The sequence below is a fragment of the Saccopteryx bilineata genome, chromosome 7 (genome assembly GCF_036850765.1).
Source record: "Saccopteryx bilineata isolate mSacBil1 chromosome 7, mSacBil1_pri_phased_curated, whole genome shotgun sequence".
Classification (NCBI taxonomy): domain Eukaryota; kingdom Metazoa; phylum Chordata; class Mammalia; order Chiroptera; family Emballonuridae; genus Saccopteryx; species Saccopteryx bilineata.
The window spans coordinates 80,702,544-80,715,715 of record NC_089496.1 but is presented as its reverse complement, the minus strand read 5'-3'; the positions used below and the strand labels follow the sequence as shown (position 1 = coordinate 80,715,715).

The window sequence follows — 13,172 nt, the reverse complement described above, 5'->3', positions numbered from 1 at the left end:
ACTTTTTTTTTTTTTTTTTTTTGTCACCTACATGGACTAATAAATTAGCAGGCCCAAAGAAATAGTTTCACCTAGGAAATATGAATGAAAATTGTAGTCTCTACCACCTGTAATATAACTTTATTTCTCTTTTCATTTTTGAATGGCTTAGGGAAAACTTCAGATGTGGGTGGATGTTTTCCCCAAGACTTTGGGGCCACCAGGCCCTCCTTTCAATATCACACCCCGGAAAGCCAAGAAGTAAGTAATTTTGAGACCCTGCTACATTGGCCTGGGGTCTGGGTGCAGGATCAGAGGGAAAAGTATCTTCAAAATGTGCTCATTTCTAGATTCTACCTACGTGTAGTCATCTGGAATACCAAGGACGTTATCTTGGACGAGAAAAGCATCACAGGAGAGGAAATGAGTGACATCTATATCAAAGGGTAAGGTTAGCATGCAAGCACCTTTGACAAATTCAGGCAATGAAACATACTCGTTCCTTCGTTAGTTTTCATTGTTGAAGATGTTCACTGTAAGGTTCTTGATTACTTGAAGGTATTTTATCTCACTGATACAATCTACCTAGGAAGTTCCAGGGAAATAAAGGCAGAGAGAGCAGAAGGAAAGGGAAACCTGTATGAATCTTATTTACAAGCAGAAGCATCTATAGACTATAAGAACTGATGCATATCTTTTTTCAGAGAGAGAGACAGGAAGAAGGGGGGGAGAGAGGGAGAAGCATCAACTCATAGATGCATAACTTTAGCTGTTCATTGATTGCTTCTTGTACATTCCTTGACTGGGGAGCCCAAGCAGAGCTTGTGATCCCTTGCTCAAGCCAGTGAGCTTGGGTTCAAATCAGTAGCTTTTGACTCAAGCCAGTGATCATGGGGTCATGTCAATAATCCCCTGCTCAAGCTGGTGAGTCTGCGCTCAAGCCAGTGACTTCAGGGTTTCAAAATGGGACCTCAGGATCCCAGATCAACACTGTATCCACTGTGCCACCACCAGTCAGGTCTGATACATATTTCTTCATTTCTTTATAAAAAGTGGGTTTGTTGAGATGATTAAGCAGATTTATTATTTCTGAGACTTCTTAGTCACGCAGTTCATTTTTATTATTCTTGGTACCTTGAATAACCAGCTTTAGAAATATGAAAAATCTTCCAAGATTTCATCTAATCTCCATGGAAAAGAGGAAACCTTAGCAGAATTTTAAAAAATCATTGATTCTACTAACCTTTACTGAGTGTCTGCATCCAACCTATAAAGAGTCGTAGTTGTTTATTATTCTGTTACTTGCATAATTCAGTTTCAAGTAGTTCATATAAATATTTAATGTTGTGCCTTGGTCATAGATGACAAGCACAGAATGGCATAGTGATTAAGAAGCCAGACTCTGGAGTTTAACTCACTGGGTTGAAACCCTGGTAGTCCCCCTACTAGCTGGACTCGCTGTAAGCTCACTGTTCCTCATCTGTAGAATGGAGATCATGTGAATATCCGCTACTTGGGGATATTACTCAAAGCATTTAGAATAGTGCCTGGCAAATAACGAACAGTATGTGTATTAGTTAGGGTTCTCCAGAGAAACAGAACAAAAGGGGAGAGAAAGAGAGGGGTGGGGGGAGAGAGAGAGAAGAGAGAGAGAGAGAGAGAGAGAGAGAGAAAGAGAAAGAGAGAGAGAGAGAGAATGAGGAATTGGCTGACATGATTATGGAGGCTGAGAGTCCCACAGTCTGCCACCTGCAGGTCAGGGGAAGAAAAAATGAGATAGCTCAGTTCAATCAATAAGGCAGAAAAAGGAATGAATCCTCCTCTTTCTTCCTTACATTGCCCACCCACACTGAGGAGGGAAATCTACTTCACTGAATCCACTGATTCAAATTCTAATCTCATCCAGAAACACTCCAAAATAATATTTAATCTGGGCACCCCATAGCTAGTCACACTGACACATAAAATTAACTGTTATGCTATGTGAGTGTTAGCTAGTATTATTAGTATTTCACATAGACTACGTTAGCTTCTTTGGTCTGTAAAAAGATAAGACTTGTTGAACTGAACATATTTATAAAGTGAGAGCAAAGTTTCACTTTGATCCCAACTGGCCTTCAGTCAAAACTTTAACATGTAATTACTGTCATTTAGGTTCTCTATAAACCTGGACTGTTTCATCAACTTCATTATTTTTTCTCATTTCAAACTCATTACTATTCCCAATGGCAAACTTATCTCAGCGAATTATATATATGCAAATTAATTTGACTATCATAAACATTTTTTTTTTTTCAAATCAGGGAAACAAACACAAGTAATACTAGACTGAAAGGAAACTCCCCTAATGAAAGAATAAAGCACAAACTAACATAGATAAGAGCGCAGTGGTTACCAGGGGGAGGGGAAAGTGGGAGAGGGAAAGGGTGGTGGGAGGGGAGGGGCATAAAGAAAACCAAATGAAAGGTGACAGAGGACAATTTGACTTTGGGTGATGGGTATACAACATAATCAAATGTCAAAATGATCTGGAGATGTTTTCTCTAAATCTGTGTGCTCTAGTTGACCAATGTCCCCTCGTTAAAATTAATTGTCTAAATAAAACTATTTAAAAAAAAGAAGCACAACGTAAAGCACTAGGTCATATTTGGAAATAAAATCTAAATACTGGCCTGACCTGTGGTGGCACAGTGGATAAAGCATTAACCTGGAAACACTGAGGTCACAGGTTCAAAACCCTGGCTTGCCTGGTCAAGGCACATATGGGAGTTGATGCTTCCTGCTCCTCCCCCTTCCCTCTCTCTCTCTCTCTCTCTCTCTCTCTCTCTCCCCCCTCCTCTCTAAAATGAATAAATAAAAAAAATTTTTTAAGTCTAAAACTGTATGTGAAAAGATAGAAAATGCAGAAATAACATGCCTAAACTACCCACATATGGCATTATATACAAAGTCATATATATGTGTGCACAAATACATAAACGTAGGGTAGTTAACTTGTTTTAAAATTAAAATGTGAAATATTCATACATAAAGTTAAATGTGAAAAGATTCACTACAGGGGATGAATGTCAGGGGGAAGATGAGGATGACACTTGGGGCAAAGATGGGGCTGGGTCAAGATGTGAAGCCCTGCCTGACCAGGCGGTGGCGTAGTGGGTAGAGCGTCAGACTGGGATGTGGAGAACCCAGGTTCGAGGCCCCAAGGTCACCAGCTTGAGTGTGGGCTCTTCTGGTTTGAGCAAAGCTCACCAGCTTGAGCCCAAGGTCACCGGCTTGAGCAAGGGGTCACTTGGTCTGCTGTAGCCCCCCACCTCCCCATCAAGGCACATTTGAGAAAGCAATCAATGAACAACTAAGGTGCCGCAACGAAGAATTGATGCTTCTCATCTCTCTCCCTTCCTGTCTCTCTGTCCCTGTCTGTCCCTCTCTCTGTCTCTGTCACACACACACACACAGAAAAAGATAATGAAGCCCCTGAGGTCCTAGCCAAGAGTGTGCACTCTTTTCAGTGAATTAGTTTAAAAGCTTAAAAGTTAACTGTGAAAAGGAATTTTTCACTGAGTTACCTAGTCCATTAACTGACCAGCAAAAAGTAAAACTACTGTAGTTAAGTGATGTTAATCCCACCTACTAACAACAGATTTAATGTTAGCATTTTCTAGTTCCCATGGTCCTTTGAGGCAGAGTAACAAGCCTGGACTTTGGAATCAGACAGACTGGCAGTTATACCTAATTCTGTCTGTTACTGGTTCTGTGAGCTTGTGTAAGTTAGAGGGCCTCTCTGAACCTCAGTTTCCTCATCTGAGAAATACAGCGAGACATACAGTTGGGAAGAATAAAATAAGGCATGCTAAGTCCCTGGTTCATAGAAGATAATTGTAAACTTGAGTTAAGGATTTCTTCCTTCCCATTCTGACCCTTCCAAGTTGCGATCTATCCTCATGCTGACCATGTGAAGGGAGCACATATCATTCGCCTCATTTTACCAATGGGAGGTGAAGCTCAGCGAGTCAGTGGCACACAGGCTCACAGCCAGCCTGTCTCCTACCAAGAATCTCTGTCTGTGGGGTCTAGGCATCAATGTTTTCAAAAGCTCCCCAGTTGATTCCAATGCATTTTTAATGTGCAGCCAGCGTTGAGAACCATGCACTCAACCACTTTACCAGCCTAAAATCCAGTGTTCCCCTTGCTTCCAAACCAGGAGTTTGCCAAGTAGCAGGCAAATGTGACAACAACTTCTTCCCAGGCATGTTCATTCATTTATTCCTTCAACAGGTATTTAATTAGTGTCTGCTGTGTGCCAGGCACAAGTCAGGGAAACTTTTCAAATGGCAAAAGATGAAAAATAACAACTCATATCTCCCTCACTAGTCTCATTAATATGATCAGAGTGAATCTCAGAATAATAATAATAAAAAGGAAGCTGTAAGATTGAGTCGTGCCTGTTTTGTTTGCTTATGTAAAATATGGAAAAGGAAATGCTAAAATTTAGAACTAACTCATATTCCTTGAGCCTATCAGCAGCGATGACAGACACTGATGAGTTATAGTTAGGAAGACTAAAAGCATAGCCAGCATTCCCAAAATAGAAGCTAAGTTGTTGATATTTTCCAGAAAATTTCACCTTATCCCTGTTAACTGAAGTCTAAAGGGTTTCCTGCTTTGGTTTTAGAGGAATTATATTTTATTTGGCTACAACCTGTGTTGGATGCAGCAGAGCGCCTCCCCTTCATAAATCAGCCCCTAGCTCCATAGATAACTGGAAGCTACCCAAGAAAAGTGTATTAATTCTCCTGCCCTTCACTCTAATCACTGCACAATTTTGCGGCTAGATTACCTGTCAGTCACACGAAGCTAAGTCTGTTTGCCTCTGCTTTTCAGCTGGATTCCTGGCAATGAAGAAAACAAACAGAAAACAGATGTCCATTACAGGTCCTTGGATGGCGAAGGGAATTTTAACTGGAGATTTGTTTTCCCATTTGACTACCTCCCAGCTGAACAACTCTGTATCGTTGCTAAAAAAGTAAGCTCTGAAATGTGCCAGTGGGAAGTGAATGTCATGGGTCTGCCTTAACCAGACACTCGAGAATGCTGGATCCGCTCAGCACCCCGCCGTCATGAGTCCAGCTCCCCCTTGGTACAGATGGGCACTCTGAGATGCACAGAGGTGTAGATGCTTGCCCAGGGTCACACAGCTATCATCGCTGTTTGTGTAGTTAGAAATACATGGAACACAACTTTTCTTGCTCTAACATGTTGGGGGGGAGGTGGATCTGGTGAACGGTGGACATGGAGGTCCGTATCAATGTATACCTCAACCCAAATTGTATGTTCATGTCACCAGAAAACCAGTTTCTTCCATGATAAGCAGAACTGTTCGACTAGTTAACCAAACAGGCAAAATATTCAAGTAGGTGAAATTCCCCTCCTTCAGAAGCACTTTTATGAGGGTTCAGGGCCCCGGTGATCTTAATTTGTAAGGTTCTCAGTTACAAAACTCAACTCGAACTGGCTTATACCAAGAAAGTGATTTGTTGGTTCACGTTATTAAAAAATCCAGGGTTGGCTGACTTCAGGAATGCCTGGGTCCCAGGTTGAAATAATGTCTTTAGAAATTGCTCTCACTTCTCCACCCCTCTCCTCGGCCTTCTTCCGTGGGCCTCCTTCCCTGGTGGAGGCCCGGCTCTCAACCTGCACCCTCAGCAACTCAGCAGAAAGAGAATGGCCCGACTGCACCCACCAGATCTTCTGGGATCCGGCCTCACTGTGTTTGCCAGTTAGGAGTCACGTGCTAGTTCCTGAACCAACCAGTGCTGCCTGGGGGCGTAGCTCCGATCGGCCTGGCTCTGCAGTAAAAGATGGAGTCAGTTCTTCCCAAATTGCACGAACTGGAGGAAGAGACTCTCCAAGAAAAATCTGAGTGCTTTCATCCCCAAATGGGACCTAAAACCTGGGCAGGCAATAATAACAGGCGCCTTTTATTAGGTCCCCCTTCCCATTTCTGCACCCACATTCTATAAACTTCCCCTAAATCTTCCTGGTCACCTCTCCTCCCCACACCCACACCTGATTAAAATATACCTGCCTCTGTCCCTGCCCCCTGCGGGCTCTACTCAGTGTTGATGCTGAAGTGAGCCCCTTTCCGTGCCCGGTGAGATGAATGCTTTCCAAGGGCACTTTCTGGAGACACGGAGCTCAACCTGATGTCGTGGGAGGCACACTCTCAGATGGTGAAGCAGATTGGGGTGGGGAAGGTGAGGGCTTTGGGTCAGGTGAGCCTTTGGTTAAGTTACCTTTCCGAGTTACCCGCATCTGGAGCTAGATCCCCTCAGCCCTGAGTGATACTTGGAGCACGAGCCCACACTGGACAGTCAGGTGGGGCCAGACGGCAACAGAGGGGCCCTGCAAAGGGGAACATTCCTGGAATGTCATCTGAAAAACAAGAAACAACCCAAGAATCTTCCTTCAAATCATGAAGCCTCGGGGACTTCCCTTTCTTCTGAGGCCAGAGGAACTTAGGTGCAATTAGGCTGTGCAGGTGTTGTTATTTTGTGGCTAATATCACAAGGACCAGCGGAGAGAACTTGGAGGACCCTACACACTCCTCCTTCCTCCGTACCATAGAGTATGAGGGATCTGGGTCTTCGTTGGCCAAAGCATGTAAAACCCAACAATATTTTTTAAAAGCCAAAAATGCTAGGGCATTTTAAATCTGCAGTGCTCAAAGAGTGAGATCCGTGCCCGCATGCAAGGAGTGTGCTCAGGCAGCGTGTGGGTGGGCAGAAGACCTGTGGGCTGAAACACCCAGCAGGTGGTATTGTGGGCTGGCCTAGGACATCCTGCCTCTGGGAGGGTAATCTAAACAGGTCAAAATGATCTTCAAGGGGGAGGAGATATAATCACTACCAAACTCCAGGAGTGGCAGCAGGAAGTCACACCGATAGGGCCTGGCAGGAAACCTTCTGTTAGGAAACTGCCAGGAGCATCCTTTTTGTCACCCAGCTGGTGGCCTTGAGATGTCCTGGGGAGCCCAACCGTCCTCCTTGGGCATGGGTGGAATGGTAGAGCTGAGGGGAGAGGGTTTTAGGTTGGGGTTGGAAGGAGGGGAAAATCACCCTGCCTTGATACTGACATTTCCAAGGGGAGGGTTTCAGGATACAATAACCAGTGTAATTTGGTTTGTCTGCTTCTCTTGTCATTTTAGGAGCATTTCTGGAGTATTGACCAGACTGAATTTCGGGTGCCACCCAGACTGATCGTTCAGATATGGGATAATGACAAGTTTTCTCTGGATGACTACTTGGGTAGGATTTATACTTGGAGACTTTTCTTTAGGAAATTGTACTTGAAATTAGTGAAATCAAAACTTGGAATGGATTATTTAAATCCCCAATACTGTGGGTAATTGGAGGTGAGGGCACACTCATTGCCTGGCTGTCCTCTGGGCAGTGTGGCCTACCCATCTACTATCTCCGTTCCTCTGAATAGTGGGTACAGCGAATGTCATCCCTTTCTGTGGGCTCAAGGGCCCCTCTGGAGGCTCTTGAACCAGCTTCTGTCTTGCTGTTAAGATTCAAATCCTATTTTCACAAAAGGATGCCACGCCCTGCCTTTACTTCCAGACCATGCGTTCTCTCTCCTCAGCTCCTCAGCTCCTCAGCACGGCTCCCCCTCCTCCACTCTGCTCTCAACCATTACTGAGGCCCCCTAACGCCCCCCAGCCATTGTTATTTCCTCCAGGTTCATCCTTGTGGTTAAAGGCACTAGTTAAGTAAACCCCCCCCACACACACACACACCTTGGGCTTTTCCATTTTTTGACCCGCACCTCCCTCAACCCAGTTGCACAGTTGGGATTTTCTCTCCCAGGCCTTGGGTCTGTCTCATGGGCGGCTCTGTTTCTTCCTCCCACTCTTTTTCTTTTCTTTTCTTTTCTTTTCTTTTCTTTTCTTTTCTTTTCTTTTTTTTTTTTTACAGAGACAGAGAGAGAGTCAGAGAGAGCCATAGATAGGGACAGACAGAAAGGAACGGTGGAGAGAGATGAGAAGCATCAATCATCAGTTTTTTGTTGCGACACGTTAGTTGTTCATTGATTGCTTTCTCATATGTACCTTAACCACGGGCCTTCAGCAGACCGAGTAACCCCTTGCTTGAGCCAGAGACCTTGGGTCCAAGCTGGTGAACTTTTTTGCTCAAACCAGATGAGCCCACGCTCAAGCTGGCAACCTCGGGGTCTCAAACCTGGGTCTTCTGCATCCCAGTCCGATGCTCTATCCACTGCCCCACCGCCTGGTCAGGCTCCTCCCACTCTTTGATTTTTTTTTTTTTTTTTTTGTATTTTTCTGAAGCTGGAAACTGGGAGAGACAGTCAGACAGACTCCCGCATGCGCCCGACCAGGATCCACCTGGCACGCCCACCAGGGGCGGACGCTCTGCCCACCAGGGGGTGATACTCTGCCCCTCCGGGGCGTCGCTCTGCCGCGACCAGATCCACTCTAGCGCCTGGGGCAGAGGCCAAGGAGCCATCCCCAGTGCCCGGGCCATCTTTGCTCCAATGGAGCCTTGGCTACGGGAGGGGAAGAGAGAGACAGAGAGGAAGGGGGGGGGAGAAGCAAATGGGCGCTTCTCCTATGTGCCCTGGCCAGGAATCGAACCCGGGTCCCCCGCACGCCAGGCCGACGCTCTACCGCTGAGCCAACCGGCCAGGGTCCTCCCACTCTTTAAATACAGACTTTGCCTTCCCTGGGGTCTTGGGCTCTTCCCCAGGGCCCCTCAGCAATTTTCCCACAGTCACCTCAGTTGAAGGTGTAGCTCTCAGCAAGGTAGGAGCCCTAAACCAGGATGTGTAGCCTGACCACCCACAGTGCCTGATGTATAAGAAGCTGTTATGAGGAATCATATTGCAATATTATAAGTGTATCAAATCAAAACGCCATACTCCTTAACTTTAGACAGTATTATATGTCAACTGTATTTTTAAAAATTCTATTATGCTGATTGTTTTTAATTCCCCACCAGAAAATTTTACCTTTAGGTTTGGCTGACCCCTCAAATTTATTATAACCTAAGTCAAACCGGCCTTCCTTCCTGACCTGATACTTGCTCTCCTCATGAAGTTCTGCTGTTCACAGCCTTCCACTGTCCCGGCCCACCCTGGAGAAAGCACCCGGAGTCATCTGTAGCTCCTCTTGTTCCCCACGCCCCACCCCACCCCACTCAGCGCTAACAAGTGGTCTGCTTTATCCTGCACGTGTATCTTCTTATTTCCATGGCCTCTGTCACTTGCCAGTTCAGACCTCATTTTCTCTTTTTTAAAATTTTTTTTATTTTATTATTTTTTTTTGCGGGGGTTGTATTTTTCTGAAGCTGGAAACGGGGAGAGACAGTCAGACAAACTCCCGCATGCGCCCGACCAGGATCCACCCGGCACGCCCACCAGGGGGCGATGCTCTGCCCCTCCGGGGCATCGCTCTGTTGCAACCAGAGCCACTCTAGCACCTGGGGCAGAGGCCAAGGAGCCATCCCCAGCGCCCGGGCCATCTTTGCTCCAATGGAACCTTGGCTGCGGGAGGGCAAGAGAGAGACAGAGAGGAAGGAGAGGCGGAGGGGTGGAGAGGCAGATGGGCACTTCTCCTGTGTGCCCTGGCCGGGAATCGAGCCTGGGACTTCTGCACGCCAGGCCGACGCTCTACCACTGAGCCAACCGGCCAGGGCCCTCATTTTCTCTTAACCAACAGTTACAATAGCCCCTAATTCATGCTTCTGCTTCCAGGACATCTTTCCCAATGGGGGAAAAGCCCATGGTGGCCAATGGCTGTGACTGTTAGTCCCTTCGCCCCTCAGAGCACAGTGAGCGGTGGCTTTGATATGGTGCCTAATAAGAGCTGAACAAACAAATTGATTGTGCAAGAATGCTAACTTACAAAGTGTCTGGGCAGTAAATTCCAGAATAATGAAGAGTTTTCTCTTGGAATTTAAACAAAATAGTCTGACAACAAATAAAGAGAATAAATATATTTTAAAATGGCTAGTGGACAGATGACTGTCATTATCAGCCGAAGGCGAGCCGAGAAAAAAGCAGGGACATGCCCACAAGAGGCTGAGTAATCCTGGACTGTGGCTCCACTCCAGGAGGAAGGGCCGCTTCTCAGCCTGGTGGTCAGCTGCTCTGCCATAGTCTCCCTCCTGCTCCTTGCTGTCCCTCAGCTCTTGTCTCAGTAGTCTATAGGCTCGACCCCATAACATGTATATCATTTTCTTAAGGAAAAGGCTGGGGGTGGGGTGGGGTGGGGTTTCAAGCCCAAAAGACAATTAAAATGCTACTGGAGCTTAATGCCTCAACGTTCCAGAAGAGAAAATGTGCTCCTCCAAGCGCCCTAATGTGGGCTTCCTAGTTCTGGTGAGAATTTTCTGTTGAGCTGTTATGTTCCTTCTCAAGCTCCTGTGTCTGAGGTTACGCTAGGAGACACTTGTCCGTGACTCTTCCATGGAATGTCCCATGTTCAAGGACCAAGTGTCTGTTCCCAAAGCCACATGACCGTGTTCAGGGCAATTCAGAACTAATATGAGCACATTTCAAATCCAGGTCCAGTGGAAGTTTTGTCTATAGATGGTTAGTTATTTTGAGCTTGTGAAGAACTCTGTTGACGCTCCTGTCTTTGAGAAATAAGCCGTGTAGTCCCGCCTGAGGTGCGGAGCGGTGGACCGGTATTTCTTGTCCCTCTATCCATCCTATCTGGAAAGAACTTTAAGTGTCCACCGGGGTCCCTTTCTCAAATAACTCATTAACTGTTCAGAATCACTGTCTGCCTCTCTTGTGTCAGGAGCACTCTGTTCTCTTGTAAACAACGGCTGATCCACTTGCAGCTTATTGGAATTTAATGTTTCCCTGGCTAGGTTTCCTGGAACTTGATTTGCATCACACCATCATTCCAGCAAAATCATCAGAGAAATGCAATTTGGACATGATTCCGGACCTCAAAGCCATGAACCCCCTTAAAGTGAAAACTGCCTCGCTCTTTGAACAGAAGTCCATGAAAGGATGGTGGCCGTGCTATGCGGACAAAGAGGGCTCCCGTGTGATGGCTGTATGATCATTTCCTGGCTGGGGCCCTTTAGGCCTTTGGTCACTTCGGTTTTGCTCTTTCTTTCTTTCTTTTTTTTTTTTCTTTTTTTGTATTTTTCTGAAGCTGGAAACGGGGAGGCAGTCAGACAGACTCCCTCATGCACCCAACTGGGATCCACCTGGCACACCCACCAGGGGGCGATGCTCTGCCCATCTTGGGGCATCGCTCTGCCGCAATCAGAGCCATTCTAGCACCTGAGGCAGAGGCCATGGAGCCATCCCCAGGGCCCGGGCCAACTTTGCTCCAGTGGAGCCTTGTCTGCGGGAGGGGAAGAGAGAGACAGAGAGGAAGGAGAGGGGGAGGGGTGGAGAAGTAGATGGGCGCTTCTCCTGTGTGCCCTGGCTGGGGATCGAACCGGGACTCCTGCACGCCAGGCCGATGCTCTACCACTGAGCCAACTGGCCAGGGCCGGTTTTGCTCTTTCTTAAGAGATGTACTGGGATCACAAGAGAAGTCCATGAGGATAGGTCTCAGATTGAGTGAAAGGTGGAGGCGTTGGAATGGTCAAAAAACTGGGAGCCAGAATAGTTTCATGGTATTTTTTTAGGACCTTCCTTCACCAAGAAGGCTTATGTATCTGAGCTACTAGTACAGTTCAGTACAGAAAAGAGAACTTCAAATTTGAGCTGTTCTCATTTAAAAAAAAAAAAAAGGAAGAAGTGGGGCTAAAATTCATTGAGCAAGAAAGCCATGACTTACAAGCAAGTTTGAACAAGTCAAGATACATTCTGATACAGAAGCAGGAGTGCAGGTCACCACGCCATGTCACAAAAGACTACCTAATCCGTTACATATTATTAATAATAGTTAACATTTTACATCACCAATTATGAACCAGACAACATGCTAAATGCCTTACATTCATAATCTTGTTTTTTAAAACAATTTTGAGGTATAATTTATATAAATGAACTGCATCCACTCTAGTGCACCATTTGAGGAGTTTTGACACATGTATACACTCGTGAAACCACCATCATCAAGATCTAGAACATTCTCATGACCCCACAGTCTCCTTGTGCCCTTTGCTGTCCATCACTCCCCCCAAGCTGGCCCAGGAAATCACTTAGCTGCTTTCTGCCACTGTGGCCGAGTTTGCACATAATCTCATTTAGTTCTTCCGACAACCCATCAAGTTGACATCAGCCCCTTTATACAGATTCAAAAACCAGGCTTGAGAGATGGAATGCCTCACCACGGTCCGACCCAACACTGGCTTTGTCTGACTCGTCAACATTGGTGTCATCAGTGCCCCACCCCCCCTAAGTGAATGGCAGGGTCAAGGTTCTCAAATTGTTGGTGATTTAGTCTGGCTTTTCAGGGTTCTAGAGGGACTGCTACAGCTTTAGTTAAGCCTGGCTGTACAAGCGGGCAGTTCTCTAGGCCTCTTTCAGCCTCAGTTTTCCTCGTGTTGCGCTTGAGGATAATAGCCGGTCATGCTTTTTAGGGTTGCTGTGAGCAGTACGCGAGATTATCCATAAAGAAAGGTTAAGCAGGGCCCAGCGTGTCACTCAGAAACCCTAGAGAGGCACTATTTATTCATTCACTTGCTCGTTCACTTATTATTCGGCTAACGAGCATGGAGTGCCCACAAAGTGTCGGGCACGGCTCTGCCCGCGGGGTCCATGCTGAGCACGCAGCACATAGGCTCTCTGGGAGCCTACAGTTAATGCTTACTAAGTATTAGATACCGCTGTAAGCGGTACTCAGGTTCACCTGGGCCCGAGTGAAGTTACAAAGGAAGTCGCGTGAGAAGGCTAGAAGACGGATGTGAGAAAGAGTGACGGGGATACAGAGAGAGCACAAGCAGGGAGCAGGAAGGAGGGGAAGCAATTTGTCCTCTCGAGTTCCCACAAAGAGCCCGTTGAGAAGCACATGGAAGAGGAAATGTGGTGAAATCTCTGGAGGAAAATTTAAGGCAATCTCAGGATTGTTTTACAAGAATAAAAATCATTGCTTAGGGAATACTCCTTGGGTTGAAGTGAAAATATTTATGAAACATGATGTCATGTGTTTAACCTGTTCTGCTTTACTGAAGGGGAAAGTGGAGATGACGTTGGAAATCCTT

General features: G+C 46.1%; 1 protein-coding gene across 7 annotated transcripts in view; it reads left to right on the top strand.

Moving 5' to 3' along the window:
* Positions 1-13,172, top strand: part of MYOF (myoferlin) — a 187,010-nt gene that overhangs the window by 169,893 nt on the left and 3,945 nt on the right. For all 7 annotated transcript variants that reach the window (XM_066240064.1, XM_066240063.1, XM_066240062.1 and 4 more), the window contains 6 exons: positions 152-240; positions 330-425; positions 4,861-5,002; positions 7,184-7,283; positions 10,875-11,065; positions 13,143-13,172. The exon at positions 13,143-13,172 is cut by the window's right edge and continues 80 nt beyond it. In XM_066240064.1, coding sequence (XP_066096161.1) covers positions 152-240; positions 330-425; positions 4,861-5,002; positions 7,184-7,283; positions 10,875-11,065; positions 13,143-13,172 — 648 coding nt within the window. The remainder of the gene's footprint in view (positions 1-151; positions 241-329; positions 426-4,860; positions 5,003-7,183; positions 7,284-10,874; positions 11,066-13,142) is intronic.